General features: G+C 37.0%; 3 protein-coding genes across 3 annotated transcripts in view; all 3 read left to right on the forward strand.

Annotated features, from left to right (window-relative positions):
* The window catches only part of LOC102993475 (olfactory receptor 10J3-like), a 324,817-nt gene that overhangs the window by 124,684 nt on the left and 173,118 nt on the right, over nucleotides 1-27,015 (forward strand). The gene's annotated exons all lie outside the window — the stretch shown is intronic.
* OR10J5 (olfactory receptor family 10 subfamily J member 5) lies at nucleotides 5,584-6,630 on the forward strand. Its single transcript, XM_024116047.1, is given in 3 exon segments — nucleotides 5,584-5,623; nucleotides 5,626-6,440; nucleotides 6,586-6,630. Coding segments are annotated over 3 exon segments (900 nt in total).
* LOC102974376 (ATP synthase subunit ATP5MJ, mitochondrial-like) lies at nucleotides 20,982-21,362 on the forward strand. Its single transcript, XM_055084271.1, has one exon. It carries the CDS (start codon nucleotides 21,035-21,037, stop codon nucleotides 21,215-21,217), a length of 183 nt encoding a protein of 60 aa, XP_054940246.1. The 5' UTR covers nucleotides 20,982-21,034; the 3' UTR covers nucleotides 21,218-21,362.

The following is a 27,015-nucleotide window of genomic DNA, read 5'->3' on the forward strand; positions in this document are numbered from 1 at the left end:
TTCAGGCTATACTACAAAGCTACAGTAATCAAGACAGTCTGGTACTGGCACAAAAACAGAAATATAGATCCATGGAACAGGATAGAAAGCCCAGAGATAAACCCACGCACATATGGTCACCTTATCTTTGATAAAGGAGGCAAAAATATACAGTGGAGAAAAGACAGCCTCTTCAATAAGTGGTGCTGGGAAAACTGGACAGGTACATGTAAAAGTATGAAATTAGAACACTCCCTAACACCATACACAAAAATAAACTCAAAACGGGTTAAAGACCTACATGTAAGGCCAGACACTATCAAACTCTTAGAGGAAAACATAGGCAGAACACTCCATGACATAAATCACAGCAAGCTCCTTTTTGACCCACCTCCTAGAGAAATGGAAATAAAAACAAAAATAAACCAATGGGACCTAATGAGACTTAAAAGCTTTTGCACAGCAAAGGAAACCATAAACAAGATGAAAAGACAACCTTCAGAATGGGAGTAAATATTTGCAAATGAAGCAACTGACAATGGATTAATCTCCAAAATATAGAAGCAGCTCAATACCAAAAAATCAAACAACCGAATTCAAAAATGGACAAAAGATGTAAATAGACATTTCTCCAAAGAAGATATACAGATTGCCAGCAAACACATGAAAGGATGCTGAACGTCACTAATCATTAGAGAAATGCAAATCAAAACTACAATGAGATATCACCTTACACCAATCAGAATGGCCATCATCAGAAAATCTACAAACAATAACTGCTGGAGAGGGTGTGGAGAAAAGGGAACCCTGTTGTCTTGTTGGTTGGAATGTAAATTGATACAGCCACTATGGAGAACAGTATGGAGGTTCCTTAAAATCTAAAATTAGGACTACCATTTGACTCAGCAATTCCACTCCTGGGCATATACCCTGAGAAAACCATAATTCAAAAAGAGTCATGTACCACAGTGTTCATTGCAGCACTATTTACAATAGCCAGGAAATGGAAGCAATCTAATTGTCCATTGACAGATGAATGGATAAAGAAGGTGTGGTACCTGTATACAATGCAATATTACTCACCAAAAAAAGAAAGGAAATTGAGTAATTTTTAGTGAGCTGGATGGGCCCAGAGTCTGTCATACAGAGTGAAGTAAGAAAGAGAAAAACAAAAACCATATGGTAATTCATATATATGAAATCTAACAACAACAACAACAAAATGTTCTGATGAACCTAGGGGCAGGATAGATATAACGACACCCACGTAGAGAATGGACTTGAGGACATGGGGAGGGGGAAGGGTAAGCTGGGACGAAGTGAGAGAGTAGCATTGACATATATACACTACCAAATGTAAAATAGATAGCTAGTGAGAAGCAGCTACATAGCGCAGAGAGATCAGCTCAGTGCTTTGTTATCACCTAGAGGGGTGGGATAGGGAGGGTGGGAGGGAGACACAAGAGGGAGGAGATATGGGGATATGTATATGTATAGCTGATTCACTTTATTATACAGCAGAAACTAACACAACATTGTAAAGCAATTATACTCCAATAAAGATGTTAAAAAAATACATAATGTACATGATTCATTGTAAGTATCAGTAAATTCTGTAATAGTGTCTTTCCTTTTAAATGCAATTCTTATTGAATCTTCAAACTTTTTTCTCTTTTTCTTTTATTTGGAATATAATCTTCATGATTAAAACATTTGCTATACTATCTTTTCATTGTATATTACTCTATTTCAGTGTTCTTATTTTCCCAAGGGGAGAATCTACAAATACATTTCTCTGTGTCTCTCTCATCTTTCATTGTCTCACACTGTTTTCTTCTTTGTTTTTGTTGGCTTTTTACAAATTCTTGGGTAGCTTCTTCCTATCAGAGGGCTATACCAAGAATAATTTTAAGTGGTTCATCCAAGACCACATGTTTTGACATTGGCAGTTTCCAGATCAGTTTCCCGATTTTCCAAGTCCTAGACAATTCCCATGTTTCTTACATCACAATGAGACCTTAAAGAACTGTGCATCTAGCAGTGACAGATTTGCAGGCATCGAATCTTATTTGTGGCCAAATGAGAATCTTTTAAAATATCAACTTAGATGAGCTGTAATAGATTACATAATATTGTACTATACAATATTATACAGTATGATAAATACCATGCAGTGTAAATAACAACAAAATGTACCAATTTAAGTACACATTTTGGTGGATTTTGATAAATTTATGTACCTGTATAACTACCATCATAATCAAGAACATTTCCTTCGTCCCTAAAAGTTCCCTAGTGTTCTGTTGCAATCAATTCCCTAACAGTTCTGGCAGCTACTGCTTGTTTTCTTGCAGTATAGAATAAAATTATATTTTCTAGAGTGTCCTATAAATGGAATTAAACTGTATGCACTCTTTTGTATCTAACTTCTTTGATGCATTATAATGTTTTTAAAGATCAGTCATGTTGTTTGTATTAGTAATCTGTTCCTTTTATTGCTGAGCAGTATTTTGTTACACAGATACACCATAAACATTCGAGTTGTTTCCAGTTTCTGGCTTTTAGGAACAAAGCTGCTAGGAACATTCATGTACAGGTCTCTGTGTGGACACATGTTTTAATTTCTTATGTGTGAATACTTAGCAAAAATATTGAATCATGGGATAAGTATATATTTACCTTTCTAAAAATATGCCAAACTGTTTTACAGATCCGTTGTACCATTTTACATGGCCACCATCAATGTTTAAGAGTTCCAGTTCTTTCACTTCCCTGATAATATTAGGTCTTGTTTTAAATTTTAGCCATTTGAGTGTATAGTGGTATCTCATGGTGTTATTTTACATTTCTCTGGTGGCTAATGATGATATGATATATAGTGGTATCTCATGGTGTTATTTTACATTTCTCTGGTGGCTAATGATGATATGATGTTGAGTATCCTTTCATGCACTTATTGACCATTTGTATATCTTCTATGTAAAATGTCTGTTTAAATATTTTTCCAATTTCAAAAATGCGTCAGTATTGAGTTATAAGAATTTTTTACATATATCTAAACTTTTATTCAGAATATATATTGTGGATATTTTCTCCCAGTCTGTGGCTTTCCTTTTCATTTTTCTAACAATGTTGAAGAATAGAAGCTTTATTTTGATGAAGTTCAATTTGTGATTTTGTCCTTTTATAGTTTATGTTTTTTATTTTGTATCTAGGAACTTTGCTCATTCCAAGGTCATGATTTTATCACATTTTTGTCTAGAATTTTTAGTTTTAACTTTTATATTTATGTCTGATTCATGTTGAGTTATTTTGTGTATGGAATTAGGTAAAGTTTGAGGTTTATTTTTTTTCCATCTAGATATCCAGTTGTTCCAGCAACATTTGTTGAAAATACTATTATTGAGATACTTTAGAACTTTATCAAAAATCAATTGATCGTATATGTGTGGATTATTTTTGGACTGTGTTTTGTTTCACTGATCTGTATGTCTATCCTTACACCAATACCATGCTGCCTTGATTACTGTAGTCTTCAATTGCAGTAGTGTAAGTTCTTTAACTTTTAAATTTTTTTTGAAATTGCTGTGGCATTCTTGGTTCTTTGCATTTCCATATACGTTTTAGAATGGGTGTATGTTTTATTATCCTGACTAGAGGATTTGGTATCCTAATCTTAAGAGGGTCATTGTGAATTCAGAAAATGGAATAGACAGTAGACATTATTTAAGGAAGAATTCCATTGAATGTGATGATGAGGTAGATATGGCTCCAAAATCCTGACCTTGATTGACTGGAATATGGGTGAGGTCATTGAGGAAGACAGAGAAGTTGAGATGGAGAGGCTTTTCCAAATCTAAGAGGGTAGATGTTTAGTTTTTGAAAAAATAAAATGTATTATGTCAGCAAGACCCACAAGTAGAGAAGTCCAGAGGAAGGTACATCATAAACTTGGAGAAAAGATTGTTGATGGAAATAGAGATCTGAGAGCAATTAATTTAGAAATTATAACTGAAAAAATTGAGGAGAGCATGGAGAGAAAATAGCAAGGGCTATTTTGATTGACCAAAGAACAACATTTCCAATTACAATATAGGTGAAATGAGCAGCTTCATGGAAGAGAACTGAGTGCTGAGAAGAGAGAAAAAATAGTGTGGTGTCATGGAAACCAAGGTCAGAGAATGTTTCCAGGAGGCAGGGTTTTCAGAAGTGTAAAATGAATCAGAAGGACAAGAGAAAGAGGAAAAAGCAAAGTCTGACAGTTTTAGCAGTGAAGACTTCTTTGACATTTGAGAGAACAGTTTTGTGGGAGGGACTGTGATGAAGCTGACTTTCAGGGAATTATGGGGGGTGGGAGAGGAAGTCTATTTCAGTAATTCTGAAAATGAAAGGAGGGAGAACAATGGAATGGTCACTGTAGAGAACCACAGGATCAGATGTATGCTCTCCACACAGGCTGTGTACTCTTGCTTTTCAACAGAGGGGACTAGTGCACTCTGTTTCTTGTAATTATATCAAATTCTGTGTTCACCAGATTTTTAAAAATAGATAGCTGGTGGGAACCTGCTGTATAGCACAGGGAGCTCAGCTCAGTGCTCTATGGTGACCTAGATCGAACGGGGGGAGGGAGGTCCAAGAGGGAGGGGATATAGGTATGCATATAGCTGATTCACTTCATTGTACAGCAGAAACTAACACAACATTGTAAAGCAGTTTTACTCCAATTAAAAAAAAAATTGGTAGGCTAGTTCAGCTCCAAGTAGCTGGCGGACTCCTTTCTCCTCCTCTCTCAACTCTGGTACTTACATTCCCTTGTCCGCACCTTGAATTGTCCTAATCCTTTCCTATTACAGTGGAAACTAAACAATGTTCTCCCAATTACCCAACTCTTTTCCTGACTTCATTCTTAAAAGTACTACTGGAGTCAGCAAAAAAGATTACTGTGGCAGAACTTGAGTGAACTCTTTCAGTAGAGTGATCACTACAGAAGTTGTTCTTTGAGGGTGTGGTGACATATTTGGACCACATTCTCTCTCTGAAATGAGGTTTCTAGATTCAGAACTCAACTGAAATACTGTGTAAAAGTTCTTGGTGGCCCTGTCACTAGATCCAGGGACTGCTTATCACAGTTTGTCATCTTCAAGTCTACTTCCTTCTGCTGTATCCCCCTCGAAACTCTCATCTTTATCATTTTCTTGACATGCACTTTATTAGTGAGCCCTTTGTTCCTAGAGTTTGTTTTAAGTGGTGGATATCATTACTGATAGGGACACAGAGCATGACTCTTTCCTGACTGTTCTCTTCCCCTTCCTAACATCACTATGATGTATGTGTGGTGAGCATTTGCTTGGAAGTCTCCATGCACAGGGGAAGTTTGCTCCATAGTGATCATGTTCACATGTAGAAGCCCCAAAGAGACAAAAGTAGTTTTCTTTCTTTCTGTGCCAGGGCCATACGCATGAGCTTGTTGGTCACAAGGGGGAAATTGGACTCACTCTCTCAGTTCAGCTGTCATTGTCCCTTGCTGTGAAGTCCAATTGCTGATGGGAATTTTCCCCTTGATGACTGCTTCATTTTATTGCTTTAGGGCACTGATATAGTGGAATGCAGAGAAAGAACTTCACAGAAGTGGCAGAATTCATCTTCCTGGCTTCTCTATCTTTGGAAACCACCAGATAACCCTCTTTATGGTTTTCCTTACCATCTCCATTTTCACTTTGCCTGGGAACATCATCGTTGTGACCGTCATTTGCATTGACCTTCACCACCACATACCCATGTACTTCTTCCTGAGCATGCTGGCTAGTTCTGAGACCGTGTACACATTGGTCATCGTCCCACGAGTGCTTTCTGGTCTTATTTTTCATAACCAGCCTATCTCCTTGTAAGGTTGTGCAACCCAGATGTTCTTTTCTGTCATCTTGGCCACTAATAATTGCTTCTTGATCACAGCTATCGGCTATGACCGCTATGTGGCCATCTGCAAGCCCCTGAGGTACACAGTCCTCATGAACAAAGAAGTGTGTGCTAGGTTAGTCTGTGTGTCCTTTCGTACTGGTCTGGTTATGGCAGTTCTCCATATAATGACCATGTTCCATTTGCCCTTCTGTGGCATTTACCCAGTCATGAAACTTTCTTGCATTGATACCGCTATCAATGAGATTATCAATTATGGTGTAAGTTCATATGTGATTTTTGTTCCTGTGGGCCTGTTATTCACCTTCTATATCCTCATTATCTCTTCTATCCTTAAGATACCTTCAACCAAGGGCTGGAAGAAGACCTTTGCCACATGTGCCTCCCACCTCACTGTGGTCATGGTCCACTATGGCTGTGCCTCCATTGCCTACCTCAAGCCCAAGTCAGAGAACACCAAGGATCAGGATCAGCTGATCTTAGTGACCTACACTGTGATCACCTCCCTACTGAACCCTGTGGTGTACACCCCAAGGAACAAAGAGGTCAATGGTCCACTATGGCTGTGCCTCCATTGCCTACCTCAAGCCCAAGTCAGAAAATGCAACAGAAAAAGATCTTCTCTCTGTGACCTACACCATCATCACTCCTCTACTGAACTCTGTTGTTTACAGTCTGAGGAACAAGGAGGTCAAGGATGCCCTATGCAGAGCTGTGGGCAGAAACATTTCTTAACAGATTGAATTGTTTTGTCAGGAGACCTTTGGTCCAGTGTAATGTGTGTCTACTCACAAACATGCCATGATTCACAAGTTCATCAATTACAATGTTTGTGGAGAATAATGTCAAAGAGTTGAAATGCTTTTCCTTCTCATGCTCTAAGGGCAAAGCAGAAAGCAAGGTTTTTGCTCTGTCAAATTTTGTTACCAGATACAAGAATCATTCCAAGCCAGATTAAGACTACTTGTTTCTGTGCCTGAGGAGTTCTGCTTGCAAACCTCTTTTGGCCCTCACTTTACCTGGCTCCTCTCAGACAGTCAAATCCTTGACCTAGTCTGGTAAGGAGAAGTGGAGAAGAGGCAGTTGGAACAGATATGAAAGAGTTCTTAGGAAATGAAGCTGCAGAGACAGCCTGAGGATGGCTTTCATTCTCAGAAGTTAAATCACTTGCCCCGTAACAGTCATTTCAGAAACGATTTTCTTAATTCTTGCTTATTGAAGAATGAACAGCCTCAGCAAAAAGGGTCATTTCTTTCATTATCCAGCCATGTTAGCTCCTTAGCTAGTATTAATTTCTGTGTGTCTCCCTTCCTTCTTTGCAATCAAGGCAAAAATCTCTGTCATTTCTAGAGGCTAAGCTGGGAGAGAATGTATTGGTGGCTGTTCTCTGTAACTGCACTTTTATCCAGATGTACTTTTTATAAACACACTTCTTTTTTCAACCTATGGAAGCCTTTCAGATTTAAAACTTCTATGTAGTAACTGCAGTGGCATTGAAGTAGTTGTCTTAGATACTGGCTACTCTGATTGCAGAGTCTAAGGCAAATGTCATTGAATTCCCTTCTATCAGCAACAGTGCAAAGTCATCCTTCTCCCAATACAATTTATATCAAAATAAGCATATTCATGCTACGTTATTTTATATCCTCAATGAGGAAGGTTGTGGGAATATTTTTTTAATGGACTTCTTTTTTAAAATTTATTAAATTTATTTATTTTTGGCTGCGTTGGGTCTTTGTTGTTGCACGTGGGCTTTCTCTAGTTGGTGTGAGTGGGGGCTACTCTTCGTTTCGGTGCGCGGGCTTCCATTGCGGTGGCTTCTCTTGTTGCAGAGCACAGGATCTAGAGCGCAGGCTTCAATAGTTGTAGCACGCGGGCTCAGTAGTTGTGGCTTGCAGGCTGTAGAGCGCAGGCTCAGTAGTTGTGGCGCGTGGGCTTAGTTGCTCAGCGGCATGTGAGATCTTCTTGGACCAGGGCTCGAAACTGTGTCCCCTGCCTTGACAGCTGGATTCTTAACCACTGCACCACCAGGGAAGTCCATGTGGGAATATTTTTTGTGGATCTTACTACTAGTTTATCTCTGCTGTGAGACAGAGCTGGAAGATACCAAGAGACACTGATACGGCAACATGTCTTTTCACACACTTCCATTGTGATTCCATCCCCAGGGTAGTTCCTGTCCCTTACTTTCCAGTTTTATTTTTCTGTTCTGAACCACAGAAATAGTATTGCTGCATCTTCTAGGTGACCTGTAATTTACTCTCTGTTCCACAGATCCCGATGTGAGGAGGTCAACAGGGCTGGGGTTCTTTGTCCAGTGTCCCTCGTTGCAGGCTCTCACAGTTGGGTGACATCATAGCTGATGTCAGAGTCTCCGGATAAACATCACTGGGTATCCCTCTAGGAGAGGTATCTCAACCTGAGGTTCATAGTGCCTTGAGGAGTAGTGTTTGGAAGGGCTTAGAGAGGTTTTGAACTTTATGGAATTATTTACTAGATTTTGTGCACAAGTATGAATGTGTCATTTCCATCATATTCTCAAAGAATTTTCTCTGGTATAAGTATTTCTTCCCTCAAATCCTAGCAGAAATATACCACAGAATCCAATTTTCTTCTTTTATAGATCATTTGCTTCCAAAATTTCCTTAAACTCTCTTAGAGAAGCACTCTTTGACCCTGTCCACTTTTGCCTATGTGAGCACTGCTATTTTTCATTAAGTTGGGGAAATAGAAGCTGTGTGTGGTTCTCAGCTGGGAGGCTGAGGGATAATGGGGGGTGGAGACATATCAGAAGATACATGTGGTCTTCTGTGTTGAAAGTTTTCTGGTCTTCTCCCATCCCGTCCCCTCCATTCCTTAAGTGTTTAAACATCATTCTTGCCCCTCCCCCTCACACCTCATACATGAGTGAATTGCCCATTAATGTTAGTTGTTACACACTTTGCATGACTTTAGACTCACTGGAGGAAGCAGCTCCTACAGGAGAAGTACAACAAATAGTACAAGAATGGGTAGGCCTATGTGGTCTCATATCCTTCCAGTACGATGAATCAGGAACAGTGAATCGTTTTATTGCTCTCTCCTGTAATTATGCATGTTACTTAGATTGCTGGCTAATGTGGGGGCTATCTTCGTTATCTTCTTTCTTTTTGTTATAATTCTCTAATGTCTCACTCTACCCATATTTCTTCATGTTTCTTCACTTGTGCATTGCAAATACCTCTTTTCTTTTAGCACTTTTTTTTTTTTTTTTTTTTTTTTTTGTGGTATGCGGGCCTCCCTCTGTTGCGGCCTCTCCCGTTGCGGAGCACAGGCTCCGGACGCGCAGGCTCATTGGCCATGGCTCACGGGCCCAGCCGCTCCGCGGCACGTGGGATCCTCCCAGACCTGGGCGTGAACCCGGTTCCCCTGCATCGGCAGGCGGACACGCAACCACTGCGCCACCAGGGAAGCCCGAGCACTTTTTTTTTTGTTTATCTCTTCTGTGCATCAGAAAAATAACCATAATATCAGTTATTTATTCAGTCTATGTGTATTTCTCAAGCACTGTGTGTTAAGCAGTTAACTAGCTGTGGGGTTACAGTAACGAGTAATGCAGGGACTCTGTTTCAAGATATTCACAATCTGATGGGGAAGACAGACAAAATAGCAAAGAATACCAAAACTTGCTATAGGCATATGTACAGGATTGTTGTTTGGGGTCAGGAGTGTTGTGCAAAAAAGAGAACTGGTCAAATCTATTTAGAAGGTCAGAAAATAATTCAGAGAGGTGATATTTAATTAACTTTTTGTGGCATTGGGTCAATTGAAGTCTGGGGGAGGGATGAGGGAGGACAGTCAAGGGAAAGAAAAGAGCCTGAGCAGAGACACACAAGCCTGAAAAAGCTAGATGTACTAGCAGATGGGTATTATTCATCTCTGTATGCCCATTGCTATATTGAATATTAGCCTGACAAATGATGGGTACTTAATATACCTTTGGAAAGATGAATGTGTGAACAAATATTAAGTATAAGGTCTTGTCCAGGAATTTCCAGTTTTTTGTTTGGATGGACATATCATATCATATTCCCTCTGCCTGCCATATAGACTTCCCTCACCTAAAGCAAACTAACAGAAAATGACAAAGTAGAGGTGACAATCTTGGGAGCATAGTTGAATTTACTTTTCCTCATTGCAGGATTGCCTGTAAGCAGTTCTCACTTGCTCCATAAGCTCAGTTGACATTCATGCATTTTTGTTAATTAGTCACTTAAAACTGGGCTGGAGGAAAAAAATCCTTCTTTGGAAGGAAACTGGATTAATACTAGGTTAGTATGTTTTAGCCATAACCAGAAAAATAACAGACTTGAAACTGATTGCTTGATAGCTTGACATATAAAACCAAGAGTTAAGATAGTTTAATACTTAACCTTTTAGAAAAAAAAAAGTGAAACAGACTATTACGGATCTTAAACATTCTGAAATAGGATTTTCACAGTGTTGACTTTGTAGCTTCTCTAGAGAAAAACCAGTTTCATCTGATATTCTTTCACACTCCCTACTTGCAATGCATGATGGATTAGAGAATATAGCTGCAGCCCTACCAACAATAAGTAGAATAAAACATTTTCTTAATGAGTATAAATGTTTCCAGGAGGAGAGAGGTAGGCAGGAGGGATACAATTAAGCCATATTAAGACAGGAAGTAAGTGACCCACAGGGCTTAATTTTTAAAAAGGCATATTTAAAAGGTGCAAGATCCCAGATCAGTTTTGATGCTGCTGCTGAATGAAGTATGTACACATGTGTGGTAGCGTATGTGTTCGTGCGTGTGTGTGTAAGTATGCACGTATATTTTTGTGAGGGGAGAGATAACATTTGGGAGTTTTAGATGTGATGAATGCCATGGTCAAAGGTATTGATAATAATGCTTTATTTGAATTATTTTATAACTGTCCCTAATATTTATGTAACTCTTTACAGTTCACAAAGGTCTTTCACATTCATGACCTCATTTGATACTAACAGCACTGTGTAAGATAAATATTACTACCTCATTTTCAGAGAAATACACTGGGGGTAGATTAAGGGGCGTTCCTAAGGGCACATACACCATTAGAGATAGAAGTAGGACTAAAAATCGAGCCTCAATTACAGATCTATTAATCCTAAATTCCATGCTCTTTCTGTTACTCCATCCATATGTACAAACACACACACATGCTCACACACACAATTTATTCTAATCAGGGAATAAGGTATGATGAATGAGTAAGCTTTATGTTTTAGATGCTGGAGCTTCATTTCAGTCAGTATTGATAGACTCTTCCTGAAATATTCTGTTTTCATTCCTGCCTTTGTAAACAAAGTATATTGAACCTCATGAATATATTTCTTTAAATGTTTACCATAAGCATTTAAAATTACCTTGTATTGTGGTTCATTGATATTGTCGGTTGAAACTGAGCTTATTTTAGAGTCTTTGAGTTAACAAAGAGTTAAATGACCCACATATTACAGTATTTTGTGAATTTTGTGTTAGCATTGTATGATTTCTGACTTTTTAAATGATTCATTTTGTTACATCAACAAATATGCATATCCACTCTCAGTATCAAGCACTGGGTTAGGCACTAGATGCAGAGATAAGACCTGAGCCTTGCTCTTGAGTAGCTCACAATCTGCTTGCAGCTGATTTCAGTAGAGTGTGATTAGTGCTATACACAGAGTACTGTGTAACCCCAAAGAAGAAAATGACATGACTCAGTTGGTGACTTCATCCGTTCATGTATTGGAAGATTCAGGTCAAGGTGAATGAATTTAACAAGTCCAAACACTGTGCTGTAGGGAGACTTCCTGATACTGTGCCTACTCAAAGATAGCAAGTGCACCAAGATTAATGAATCCAAGTATTTCTATAATGTATCCTCCACAATACCCAGTATACAATTAAATGCTCAGCATTGGAATAAACAGAAAAATATGACCCATAATCAAGAGAAAGATAGTCTGTATAAGTTAACCTTAAGATGGCCCAAATTAGTAGTCAGGGACTTAAAAGCAGGTAGTATACATAGGTTCAAAGATTTACAGGAAACAATGCTCTTAATGAACAAACAGATGTGGAATCTCAGTTAAGAAATGAGAGCTGTAATAAGAAAGAAATAGAATTTATAGAACTGAAAGTTAAAATATTTGAAATGAAAAATTTACTAATCTTCTCAACAGAAAATTGTAATTGGTAAAAGACAGGGTCAATTAACTTGAAGATCAAATTCAATAATTTCTATTGATCTAAGAACAGAAAAGGAATGAAAAGTCTCAATGATTCATGCAACAATACAAGAAGTCTAATGTCCATGTAATTGGAGTCTCAGAGAGTAGAATGTGTCACAAAAATATCCAGAGATTCATTGGCCAAATTAGTAAGAAATATAAACTTACAGATCCAAGAATCTCAGTGAATCCCAAACAGGATAAATAAAAAGAATCAAATCTATGTACATCAGAGCTGAATCTTTAAAAACCAAAGATAAAGAAATCTTGAGGGCTTCCCTGGTGGCGCAGTGGTTGGGAATCCGCTTGCCAATGCAGGCAACACAGGGTTCGAGCCCTGGTCCGGGAAGATCCCACATGCCGCGGAGCAACTAAGCCCGTGTGCCACAACTACTTAGCCTGCGCTCTAGAGCCCATGAGCCACAACGACTGAGCCCAAGTGACACAACTATTGAAGCCCACGTGCCTAGAGCCTGGGCTCCACAACAAGAGAGGCCACCGCAATGAGAAGACTGTGCACTGCAACGAAGAACAACCCCCGCTCGCTGCAACTAGAGAAAGCCCGCGGGCAGCAACAAAGACCCAACGCAGCCAAAAGTAAATAAATAAATAAATTAAAAAAAAAAAAGAAATCTTGAAAGTCACCAGGTTAAAGTGGTAAATTACATATAAGGGAACAATGATAATAATTTCACTGACTGCTAATTGAAAACAATGGAGACCAGAAAACAGTTGAGTGACGTTTTTAGTGTTAAGTCAGAATTCTATATCCAAAAAAAAAAGAAATCTTGAAAGTCACCAGGTTAAAGTGGTGAATTACATATAAGGGAACAATGATAATAATTTCACTGACTGCTAATTGAAAACAATGGAGACCAGAAAACAGTTGAGTGACGTTTTTAGTGTTAAGTCAGAATTCTATATCCAGTAAAAAATATCATTCAAAAATTACATATATATGTGAAATAAAGATATTTTCAGGTAAGTGAAAATTGAGGTAATTATACACTACCAGAAATGCTAAAAGAACTTCTTAAGACTGAAGGGATATGACAGATGCAAACTATAGATATATAAAGAGGAATGAAGATCACTATGTATATATAAAGAGGAATGAAGATATGTTAATATGTGAGTAAACAAAGGTATCTTGTTTTTCTTTCAGTTGTTTTAAAGAATATATTATAATTTAAAGAAAATATTATGACGTAGTATTGTGAGGCTTATAACATATATAGATGTCATATACATGACAACTATAGCATAAAGAAGGAGGTAAATATAACTATATTGTTATAAGATGCCTTTGTTTAACAAGAAGTGATACAATTTTAACTAAGAAAGATTGTAATAAGTTAAGAATGCATACCCATAGAAAAATAATGGAAAGAATAATGCAATGAGGTATACCTATGAAGGCAGTACAGAAATAAAATAAAGTACTAAAAATATTTAAGTATTTTAATATTTAAGAAGTATATTAATATTTAAGAAGGAGTAAAGGAACAGAGGAACAGCTAACAAATGAGACAAATAGAAAAAATAGTAAAAGAGTAGACTGAAATTCAATGGTATTAAGAACTGTATTCAACATAGGTATATGGTTGACCCTTCAGTGATGTGGGGGTTAAGGGTGCTCACAACATGCCCCTACTACCCCCATCCCAGCAGTTGAAAATCCACATATAACTTGACAGTTGGCACTTTGTATCTGTGGTTCTGCATTTGTGAATTCAACCAACCTCAGATTGTAAACATAGTAATATATGTATTGAAAAAAATCCATCTATAAGTAAACCTGTGCAGTTCAAACCTGTGTTGTTCAAGGGTCAACTGTACTAAACATGTCAGTGAAAAGGCAGATGTTGTCAAAATGGATAAAAACAAACAAGACTCAACTATACACTATTTAAAAGAGAAATTTGACAAAAATACACAGATAAATTGAAAGAAAAAGTGTAGGGAAAGATATACCATGCAAACTCTAATTGTACTGGAGGGGTTATATCTTCTAGAACTTCTTTAGCAATTTCTGGTAGTGTAAAAATTATCCCAATTTTCACTTATCTTAATGCCTTTACTTTCACCTTCATTTTTCATTAATATCAGACAAAATAGATTTCAAAGCAAGAAATATTACCATAAATAAAATAGGGAGATTTTATTAAAATAAAAAGCTAATTCATCAGTAAGACATGACAATCTTAAATATACATGCTCCTAGTAATAGAGTTCTAAAATAAATAAAACAAGAACTAAGTTAAAGAGAGAAATAGACAAATTTACAATTCTGATTGGGGATTTCAATATTCGCTTAGCAATTGATTGAATGAGTAGACGATAAATAAGCATATAAAACAGCTGTTCCACGTTTTAGTAAGTTTGACCTTTTGATATTTATAGAACCTTCCAACCAGCAACAGCAGAATACACTCTTTTTTCAAGTGCACATGGAAGCAAGAGTGGACATATGAATCATAAGACTCAATATATTTATAAGGATTGGAATCATAAAAAGTATGTCTCTGACCATAGTGGAATTCATTTCTAAATCAAACAAAAAAAATCTGGGAAAGGGCTTCCCTGGTGGCGCAGTGGTTGAGAGTCTGCCTGCCGATGCAGGGGACACGGGTTCATGCCCCAGTCTGGGAGGATCCCACATGCCGCGAAGCGGCTGGGCCCATGAGCCATGGCCGCTGAGCCTGCGCATCCAGAGGCTGTGTGCCGCAAAGGGACAGGCCACAACAGTGAGAGGCCTGGGTACCGGAATAAAAAAATAAAAAAAAAAAAATCTGGGAAAAACGTTTAGAAATTAACACACAGCCTAAAAACTGATGGGTTAAAGAATAGATTATAAGGGAAATTGGAAAATATTTGGAATTGAATAGAAATTAAGATGTAAGATATTAAAACTTGTGAGATTCAGCTAAAGCAGTGCTTAGAAAATATTGCATAGTGTAAAAAAGAAGTGTTATCAGTCATGGTCTATTCAGGAGATAGAAATCACACAGCAATTTGAATAATGAAAGTTTAATATATGGATTAATTGTAACATGGGATTACTGTTGGTTCAGTGATGAGTGGGGTCACAAATGGCCAGGTGACTGTCTCACCTTCTAATTAAATTTAATTATTTCTGTTCCATTCCCTGGTTAGAAATATTTTGCCCATGAGGACTAAGACCAGTGGAGCTAAGGATGCTGGGACAGGAAGAAAAATCCTGCAAGTGAGTTATTAGGTGAAATGGGAGTAAAAGAAGCCATTACCACTTCCACCCCTTAACTCCTGGACCCATGAATTCTGGCTATATAATTGTCTGATTCAGAACATACACTGATTTAAAACAGAACACTATCATTTTAAGATATTTCAAAACTGGTGGAGTAACTGAGTCATCTTTCAAATACATCAGCTATTTCTGGATGATAGAATATGCGGTAAGACTAGTTAATTCCATAAGCATGAGTCCATTGCTGTACTTCCTGTATTGTGAAATGAGTTCCTTTACCAGGTGCAGTGCTACGGGGAATGCCATGATTGTGGTTAAGGCATTCTGAGTGTCCACAGTTGGTAGGACTGGCAGAAAGCATTATGGATAGGGAAAGCAAATCCATTTTCAGAATTTGTGTCTATTCCAGCAAAGACAGATTTCTGCCCCTTCCATGATGAAAGAGGTCCATTATCATTAACCTGCCACCAGGCTGTTTCTTAACAAGAAATGATGTCATATTTAGGGGTTATTATTGGTTGCTGCTTTTGGCAGATTGGGTGCTCAACAATGATGTTATCCAGGTCAGCTTTGATAAGGGGAAGTTCATATTGTTGAGCCTAAGTATAGGTTTCATCTCTGCTAACATGGCCATTTTGTTCATGGGAGCCTTTGAAGAAACACTAAGGTAGCTGGGGAGAAGGGCTGATTGACATCTACAGTGCATGTCATTTTGTCCATCCGACCCCAATAAGCCATCATTTTGATTGATGAGCCATAGTGAGATTTTGGTTACCAAAATGTTAGCATAAATTTGGGGCCAGTGTCAAGTAATCCTTGAAAGGTCTTGGTATTTCCTATTACTTGGTGAAGTCACTCTAGTATATGGGTATAGGTCCCTTTGGGGGAAGGTTTCATGGAAGATTTAGAGTGTGTGTTTGTATTAATGATGCAGGGTACTTCCTCAAGGAGGCTTGGCCTCCCTTTCAGTAAAGGGGCTCTTGATCTTTGAATTGACATAGGTTTGGAAACTGGATGATAGACTGTGATGCTCCACAGTGTTGACTCAAATCAGGTAATAGATGTAGTGTTAGCTCTCGTCTCACACACAGTCGATCAGTTGGTTCAGGGACTTACCCGGTCATTATTTCCTCAGTTCTCTAATGTAAAATTAGAATAGACATGCTCAGTAACTGGTAGAATTCCCCACAGTGGCTCCCTGACATACAGGCCATGTGGTAGGAAGTGTTAAGTGGAAGCCTCTAGAGTTTCCTCCCCCTCTCAAGATAGTAAATGAGAAGCAATATCACATTACTGTGGGAATTGTAGAGATGAATGGTACCATAAACGACTTGAAAAAGCAGGGGTGATAATACCCATCACATCCCTATTTAATTCCTCCAGTTTGGCCTGTGAATAAGTCAGATGTGTATTGGAAAATAACTATGGGCTATTGTAAACTTAATCAGATTGTGATGCAGTTGCTATTGCTGTCCCAGAAGTAGTGTCATTACTGGAGCAAATCCACATAGCATGTCATACTTGGTAAGTAGCTATTGACCTGGATAACTTTTTCTCCATACAAATTTTAAGTACCATCAGAAGCAGTTGCTTTTACCTGGCAGGGCCAGTAGTGTATTTTCAGTCTTGTTTTAGGGCTTTGACAGTTCTACTGCTCCCTGTCATAATATAGACCACAGAAATCTTGTTTGTCATGACATTTCATAGAATATCACATGTACTAGTGTATTGATGACATTGTGCAAATTGGATCTGTTGAACAGAAAGTAGCAATTACTTTGTTGCCTTCAAAAGTATGAGAGGGTAAGTTATAATTCTATATCAGTCAAGGCCCATTTAGACAAATGTCACTCAGTAATTTGAATAGGGAGTTTAATATAAAGAATTAGTAGCTATAACAAGGAACTGGAGCAATAAGATATTGGATAGCAATTAAGATAATTCTAAAGAATAAAAGAATAGCAGATATAAGGAACAGATACTATCCCTAGGGCTAAATAGGGTATTGTGGGAAATAAATTTTCTCTAGATTTTTTTAGTGATCGTATAAAAACCTCAGTTTCCTGAGCCATGGAAATGCATACACTATCAGAGTAGAAGGTTTGCTTTCATTTCTCCTAGGAACATTTTACTCCTTACAGTGAGGATTAGGTCTGACACCATTTGTTTCTTTGATGATGGAGCTAATTGCTTCCATACAATAAGCTTCTCTTATCTCCCCAAGAGCCATAAGGTTACATTTCTGGTAAGGCACCTAAGTTGTAGCATTATCTCTCTGCTTGTTTACATTTCAAAAGGGGTGGAACCTGGAGCCATGAAGAAATTTCTAGGTTGTAAAAGCCATAGGCACTCTATTATCTTCTTTCTGGAAAGATTTATTTACATAACAAAAGATTAGAGTAAGGATTCTTTGCATCCTGTCTCCAAGGAGACTCTCTCAGAAGGAGAGAGAGAAAAATAATCTCTTTCCTCTGTATAAATGGAAGACATATTTCTCCATCTTTTGCATACAGAATGGTCCTGCCACTTGTGTAGGATACATTTTCCATCTGGTTCTTATCATATCACTCTGCAGGGTTGCAAATGTGGAGAGACTAATGATCCAATGTTATTCTGACTGTTGATTTTGTGGTGAGCATAATAAGAAATCTGCTCTGATTCAGAAACCTCGTGTGCATTCAAGAAAATTTAATAAAGATGAATGTTAAAAACTCAACAAACACCTGAGGAAGAGACAACCCTTCCTGCATAAGGGCTAATATCCAGACCTTATTAGAGAGGGCACAGCACCGACCCACTGTATGACAGAGACATTGCAATATGCCATGCTGGGAGAACTTGGTGGAAATCCACACTTTGGAATGTGCCAGAAATCTGCCCTCTAGTGTACTGGGGAAAGCTATTCTGAGGGTAGTGTCTTGCTGGAGACACTTTACTATTCAAAGAAGGATGCTGAGGAAAATTGCTTATTTTTGGGTGCTATTGATTGCCATGCACTGCAGAGCTGGATGTTGGAATATCTGCCCATGTTGCAGGAACTTGCTGCTGGTGAAGCCAAGTCATGCTGAAGAAAACTGCCAAATGGAGCACAATGGAAATGGAAAGTCCCTTCTTCCTGCAGTGTGTCTAATAGTGCTCTGGGATAACAAAGCTTAACATTGTACCAGCTGTCAAGGGCCCAGCTCAGTTTCTTTAGAGCAAGCAATGAAGGCAAATTTGAAGTTGAAGGGCAATAAATTGATAAATGGCACACAAAGAAAAGTGTAACATCAATTATATATTGCTCCTTCCATTCAGGAGGGAGCAACTACTACTTTATTAGTCCTTTCACCATAAAAAAAATAATAAAGTGGGAAAAACATATGAATCAATTGTTTTCAGATTTTAGACAATAGGCAGTGAAAGACTGTGATTCTGGAGAGAATAAAAACACAAAAGTTAAGCTCCATGATTGCCCTGAGCTTTTGCTTAAAGGCTCTTTGCAAAACATTGCATAGGGAAGTAGAGTCTAAGCATGAGCTGAGGAGACAAATGTTGAAATTTAGAGATGGCAATGTGGCTGGAACTTGTGGGGCAGAGTAGCAGAGAAGAGGAAGCTGCACAAAATAAAACCTGCAGAACTATGCATAAGCATCTCTTGGTCTTTTGCAGAATACTAAGGTATGTGTATGTGGAGCCAGGCATTAGAAGGCTGGCATAGAACTATTATGGGGAAATGTAAGCTAAACAGAGGTTCTGATGTTTACATTTGGCTGTGAGGCATTGGTGTTTGACAAACTAGAGCAGAGAAGCTTAACTGAACGTCCTGGGCCCTCAATTGAGACCGTAGTAAGACCATACCTAAGGAATAGAGCCACTCTAACTCTAAAGTAAAGACTGAGTCCTGCCCTGTCAAACATAGAGTTCAATCAGGTCAAACTCAACAGGATCCACAAGTAACCTATACACAACAGAACAATGTTCAATGCTAAAAAATGCAGCACACCACACATGAAATTCAAAATCTCCAGCATTCACTAAAAAACTACTAGGTATATGAAGAAGGAGAAAATGTCACTTATAGTCAGAAGAAAATCAGTCAGAAGAAAGAGATACAGACATGAAAGAGGTGATGGAATTAGCAGGCAAGAATGTTAAAACATTTACAAATATTACATATATATTCAAGGATTAAAAGAAATCATGAATGTAATGAGAAGAATGAAAGATATAAAATAACAAATGTGCTTTCTAGACATAAAAGAAACACATTATCTGCAAAGAATATTTCACTGGATAAGATTAATAGCAGATTAGGAACTGCAGAAGAAAAGATAATTTAACTTGAAGAATAAGCAATAGAAATTTCCCAGAAAGGAAGACATAAATAAAAGATTAGAAACACAGTTTCAGGAACCTGTGGAAAAAAATTCAAACAACCCAATATAAAACCAATTAGAACCCCAGAAGGAAAGAATAGAGAGTGAGGAGTGCAGTAAAAATATTTGGATAAATAACAGCAATACTATTTTAAAATGATAAAAAATTATAAACCCACATAACAATGAAGGTCAATGAAGTGCAAGTAAGAGAAACACACACACACACACACACTCACACACACACACAGAAAACACATACCAAGACACAGCCAAATCACATTGCTGAAACCAATGAAGAAGAGGAAAACATCTTAAAAGCAGCAAGAGAAAAAAATTATTTATAGAGGAATATAGAAAAAATTCAGACTTCTTGTTAAAAACAATGCAAGTAAGAAGACAATGGAACAATAACAAGCTAAGCAAAAAAGTCTACAAACTTAAAATTTCATATTCAGAGAAATAGATGTTTTGAGTGTTCATGAAACAATCAAAGTAGACCATTTTCTGGGCTTTAAAATAAGTCTTAATAAATATAAGTGGATTAAAATTATATAACATACCTTCCATGATCATGATGGAATTAAATTAGAAATAAATAACAAATGAATATGGAAGAATCCACAAATATTAAAAAATTAAACAACATACTTTTGAATATCTCATAGGTCAAAGAAGAAATCACAGGGGTAATTGGGATATATCTTAAACTTAATGAAAATGTAAGATATAAAAACTTGTGTGATAGAACTAAAGCAGTTCTTAGAGTTTTATAGCTTTGAATGCTTATATTGGTAAAGAAGAAAGGTCCAGATTCAATGATCAGAGCTTCCACTTTAAGAAGCTTCAAAGAGAAGAGGAAATTAAAACCAAATTGAAAAGAAGAAAATAAATAATAAAGATGAAAACCAAAATGAATTAAATAGAAAACAAAATAAAATAAATGAAACCAAAAGCTTTTTAAAAAATAAACAAATTTGATAAACTTCTAGTCAGACTAACCAAGAAAGAAAAGTCACAATGAAAGAGGGTACATTACTACAGATCCTGTATGTATTAAATGGTTAAGAAAGGAAGATTATGAGAAACTTTGTGTAAATCACTTCAACCACTTACATGAAGTTGATAAAATCTTTCAAAGTCACAGATGATCAAATTTGACCCAAGAAAAAATAGAAAATATGAGTGGTCCTGCTTTCCCAGCTGGCCCCATGAAGCGCCTGTGCACTCAGTGACCTTTCTGAGTTGTCTTTTGTGAGTTAGGGTGGCCTGAGATGCTGATCCTGTGCCCAAGATGCTTCAAAGCCTTATTAAGAACGTTTGGATCCCCATGATGCCCTACTATACCCAAGTTTACCAGGAGATTTGGGTAGGAATGGGGTTGATGGGCTTCATCTTTTATAAAATCAGGAGTGCTGATAAAAGAAGTAAAGCCTTGAAAGCTTCTGGTCCTGTGCCTGCTCATGGTCATCATTAACCAGCTTTCTTTGAAAGGGATGTCGGTCTGGCTGTGTTGTAGGCAGAACACAAACATGGGACATCATGTTGACTTGTAGCAGTGCTGCTGCCCTTGTGCATGAATAGATGTACCTGTGAGACCCACAAAAAAAAAAAAAGAAAAGAAATATGAGTGGTCCTATTTTTATTAAATAAATTAAATTAAATTTGATTTTCCCACAAAGAATACTCCAGGCTTCAATGGCATCACTGGTAAATTCTATCAAAGATTTACAGAACTTGTAAAAATTCTTCACAACCTTCCAGATTAGAGAGGAAGTGAGTGTTTTTCACTTTATGAGGCCAGCTTCATTCAAATTCAAAACCAGACAGTCTTTACACAGAACACACATAAAAAGATAATGAAAGAAAAATATTCCTCATAAACATACTTGCAAAAATCGTTAAGAAAATGCTAGTAAATAAAATCTAACAATAGGTAAATGGATCATGCACCATGAACAAGTAAGTTTCCTTTTGGTAATAAAAGATGGGTTTAACATTTGAAAATCAATCAGTGAAATTCACCATATTCATAATAAAGGAAAAAAAATCATATATGATTTACTTGATTGATTCAGAAAAAAATTAGATAATGTTTAGACTCCATTCATGAAAAAAATCTTGGCAGTGTGGCAATTGAAGGGAATTTTCTTAACTGACAGCTATTACTGTAATTAATGTTGAAAGACTGAATGTTTTATCTCTTAGAACAAGAGTAATGCAAAGGTACATTTTATCACTTATATTCAATATTGTCCTGTTTCTAACTAGGGCAACAAAGTAAGGAAAATAAATTAAAGGCATTAAAAAAGGCATTTGGGCTTCCCTGGTGGCGCAGTGGTTGAGAGTCCGCCTGCCGATGCATGGGACATGGGTTCGTGCCCTGGTCCGGGAAGATCCCACATGCCGCGGAGCGGCTAGGCCTGTGAGCCATGGACGCTGAGCCTGTGCGTCCAGAGCCTGTGCTCCGCAACGGGAGAGGCCACAACAGTGAGAGGCCCACGTACCGCAAAAAAAAAAGGCATTAAAATTGTAAAGGAATAAATATAAATTGTCTTTATTCACATACGGTCTGTTTTTGTTTATAGAAAAATTCTACGGCCATACCACTCTGAATGTGCCTGATCTCATCTGTTTATAGAATAAGCCCAAGAAATTAATAGAAAATGTACTAGAATTAAAAAGTAAATTTAACAAGTTTTCAGAATAGAAGACCAACATAAACAAATATATTGTATTCTAAATAATACCAAATTAGAAAACAATTTTAAATATCATTAAAGTCATTAAAAATAATACTTAGTGATAACTTTTACAAATATGTGAAGACGTCTTCACAGAAAACTATACATTATTGCTGAGAGAAATTAAAGAAAGCATGAAAAAGTAAACATATGTATTATGCACATGGATTGGAAGTTTAATATTGTTAACATGTCAGTTCCCCCTAAGTTAGTGTATAAATTCAAACAATCTCAACCAAAATTCCTGCAGGCTTTGTAAAATAGAAGTTGACAAGTCAGTTTAAAATTTATATGTACATGCAAAAGACCTAGAACAGCCAAAACAATTTTTAAAAAGAAGAAAGGAGAATAAAAAGGTTTACCATAAATCTACCTTAAACTAAATGCCATGGCGATGGAATAATAAAATACATATGAATTGTTGTAACAGAGTGGAGAATATAGAATTATTAGATCCATGCATATAAACTACTTTTCAACAATAAGGCTGAAGTATTTCAGTACAAAATGATGATTTTAAATATTTTACCTTGGGTTATCTTTTTATTTTTGAGTTGTAAGAGTACTTTATATATTTTGGATACTAGACCCTTATCAGATATGAGTTGAAAATAATTTTTTCCCTTCTATAGGTTGTCTTTTTTAAAATTTAATTTAAATTTTAAACATCTTTATTGGAGTATAATTACTTTACAGTGTTGTGTTAGTTTCTACTGTATAACAAATTGAATCAGTTATATGTATACATATATCTCCATATCCCCTGCCTGTTGTGTCCCCCTCCCACCCTCCCTATCCCACCCCTCTAAGTGGCCACAAAGCACCGAGCTGATCTCCTTGTGCTATGCGGCTGCTTCCCACTAGCTATCTATTTTACATTTAGTAGTGTATAAAGGTCATTGCTACTCTTTCACTTCATTCCAGGTTACCCTTCCCCTTCCCCATGTCCTCAAGTCCATTCCCTACCTCTGTGTTTTTATTCCTGTCCTGCCCCTAGGTTCATCAGAACCATTTTTTTTTTTTGATGATGGCCATTCTAGACTGGTGTGAGGTGATTCCTTACTGTGATTTTGATTTGCATTTCTCTAATGATTAGTGATGTTGAGCATCCTTTCATGTGTTTGTTGGCAATCTGTACATCTCCTTTGGGGCAATGTCTATTTAGGTCTTCTGCGCATTTTTGGATTGGGTTGTTTGTTTTTTTGATATTGAGCTGCATGAGCTGCTTGTACATTTTGGAAATTAATTCTTTGTCAGTTGCTTTGTTTGCAAATATTTTCTCCCATTCTGAGGGTTGTCTTTTCATCTTGTTTATGTTTTCCTTTGCTGTGCAAAAGCTTTTAAGTTTCATTAGGTCCCATTTGTTTATTTATGTTTTTATTTCCATTTCTCTAGGAGGTGGGTCAAAAAGGATCTTCCTGTGATTTATGTCAAAGAGTGTTCTGCCAGTGTTTTCCTCTAAGAGTTTTATCATGTCTGGTCTTACATGTAGGTCTTTAATCCATTTTGATTTTATTTTTGTGTATGGTGTTAAAAAGTGTTCTAATTTCCTTCTTTTAGATGTAGCTGTCCAGTTTTCCCAGCACCACTTATTGAAGAGGCTGTCTTTTCTCCGTTGTATATGCTTGCCTCCTTTATCAAAGATAAGGTGACCATATGTGCATGGGTTTACCTCTGGGCTTTCTATCCTGTTCCATTGATGTATATTTCTGTTTTTGTGCCAGTACCATACTGCCCTATTACTGTAGCTTTTTAGTATAGTCCGAAGTCAGGGAGCCTGATTCCTCCAGCTCCATTTTTCTTTCTCAAGATTGCTTTGACTATTCGGGGTCTTCTGTGTTTCCATGCAAATTGTGAATTTTTTTGTTTTAATTCTGTGAAAAATGCCAATGATAGCTTGATAGGGATTGCATTGAGTCTGTGGATGCTTTGGGTAGTATAGACATTTTCACAATGTTGATTCTTCCAATCCAAGAACATGTTATATCTCTCCATCTATTTGTATCATCTTTAATTTCTTTCATCAATGTCTTATAGTTTTCTGCATACAGGTCTTTTGTCTCCTTTGGAAGGTTTATTCCTAGGTATTTTATTCTTTCTGTTGCAGTGGTAAATGGGATTGTTTCCTAAATTTCTCTTTCAGATTTTTGTTTGTTAGTGTATAGGAATGCAAGAGATTTCTGTGCATTAATTTTGTTTCCTGCTACTTTACCAAATTCATTGATTAGCTCTAGTAGTTTTCTGGTATCCTCTTTGGGATTCTCTATGTATGGTATAATGACATCTGCAGACAGTGACAGTTTCACTTCTTCTTTTTGGTTTTGGATTCCTTTTATTTCATTTCTTCTCTGATTGCTGTGGCTAAAACTTCCAAAACTATTTTGAATAATGGTGGTGAGAATGGGCAGCCTTGTCTTGTTCCTGATCTTAGAGGAAATGTTTTTCAATTTTTCACCATTGAGAACAGTGTTGGCTGTGGTTGTGTCATATATGGCTTTATTATGCTGAGTTAGGTTCCCTCTGTGTCCACTTTCTGGAGAGTTTTTATCATAAATGGGTGTTGAATTTTGTCAAAAGCTTTTTCTACATCTATTGATATTATCATATGGATTTTATCCTTCAGTTTGTTAATATGGTGTGTCACATTGATTGATTTACATATACTGAAGAATCCTTGCTTTTCTGGGATAAACCCCACTTGATCATGGTGTATGGTCCTTTTAATGTGCTGCTGGATTCTGTTTGCTAGTATTGTGTTGAGTAGTTTTGCATCAATGTCATGAGTGTTATTGGTCTGTAGTTTTCTTTTTTTGTGACATCTTTCTCTGGTTTTAATATCAGGGTGATGGTGGCCTCGTAGAATGAGTTTGGGAGTGTTCCTACCTCTGCTATATTTTGGAAGAGTTTGAGAAGCATAGGTGTTAGCTCTTCTCTAAATGTTTGATAGAATTCACTTGCAAAGCCATCTGGTCCTGGACTTTTGTTTGTTGGAAGATTTTTAATCACAGTTTCAATTTCAGTGCTTGTGATTGGTCTGTTCATATTTTCTATTTCTTCCTGGTTCAGTCTTGGAAGTTTGTAGTTTTCTAATAATTTGTCCATTTCTTCCAGGTTGTCCATTTTTTTGGCATATAGTTGCTTGTAGTAGTCTCTCATGATCCTTTGTATTTCTGCAGTGTCAGCTATTCTCCTTTTTCATTTCTAATTCTATTGATTTGGGCCTTCTCCCCTTTTTTTCTTGATGAGTCTGGCTAATGGTTTATCAATTTTGTTTATCTTCTCAAAGAACCAGGTTTTAGTTTTATTGATCTTTTCTCTTGTTTCCTTCGTTTCTTTTCCATTTATTTCTGATCTGGTCTTTATGATTTCTTTCCTTCTGCTAACTGGGGTTTTATTGTTCTTCTTCCTCTAATTGCTTTAGGTGTAAGGTTAGGTTGTTTATTTGAGATGTTTCTTGTTTCTTGAGGTAGGATTGTATTGCTATGACTCCCAACCACTGCACCACCAGGGAAGCCCTCTTGTTTCTTAAGGTAGGATTATATTGCTATAAACTTCCCTCTTAGAACTTCTTTTGCTGCATCCCATAGGTTTTGGATCATCAGTTTTCATTGTCATTTGTTTCTAGGTATTTTTTGATTTCCTCTTTGATTTCTTCAGTGATCTCTTTGTTAATTAGTAGGGTATTGTTTAGCCTTCATGTGTTTTTTTGTTTTACAGTTTTTTCCTGTAATTGATATCTTGTCTCATAGTGTTTTGTTTTGAAAAGATACTTGATAAGGTTTCAATTTTCTTAAATTTACCAAGGCTTGATTTGTGACCCAATATGATCTATACTTGCAAATGTTCTATGAGCACTTGAGAAGAAAGTGTATTCTGTTTTTGGATGGAATGTCCTATAAATATTATTTAAGTCTATCTGGTTTAGTGTGTCTTTTAAAGCTTGTGTTTCCTTATTTTCATTTTGGATGATCTGTCCATTGGTGAAAGTGGGGTGTTAAAGTCCCCTACTGTTATTGTGTTACTGTCGATTTCCCCATTTATGGCTGTTAGCACTTGCCTTATGTGTTGAGGTGCTCCTATGTTGGGTGCATAAATATTTACAATTGTATATCTTCTTGGATTGATCCCTTGATCATTTTGTTGTGTCCTTCTTTGTCTCTTATAATAGTCTTTATTTTAAAGTCTATTTTGTTTGATATGAGTATTGCTACAGCAGCTGTCTTTTGATTTCCATTTGCATGGAATATATTTTTCCATTCCCTGACCTTCAGTCTGTATGTGTCCCTCGGTCTGGAATGGGTCTCTTGTAGACAGGATATATATGTGTCTTGTTTTTGTATTCATTCAGTGAGCCTGTGTCTTTTGGTTGGAGTATTTAATCCATTTACCTTTAAGATAGTTATCAATAACTGTATTTCTGTTACTGTTTCCTTAATTGTTTTGGGTTTGTTATTGTAGGTGTTTTCCTTCTCTTGTGTTTCCTGCCTAGAGAAGTTCCTTTAGCATTTGTTGTAAAGCTGGTTTGGTGGTG

The sequence above is a fragment of the Physeter macrocephalus genome, chromosome 4, assembly GCF_002837175.3.
Source record: "Physeter macrocephalus isolate SW-GA chromosome 4, ASM283717v5, whole genome shotgun sequence".
Lineage (NCBI taxonomy): Eukaryota > Metazoa > Chordata > Mammalia > Artiodactyla > Physeteridae > Physeter > Physeter macrocephalus.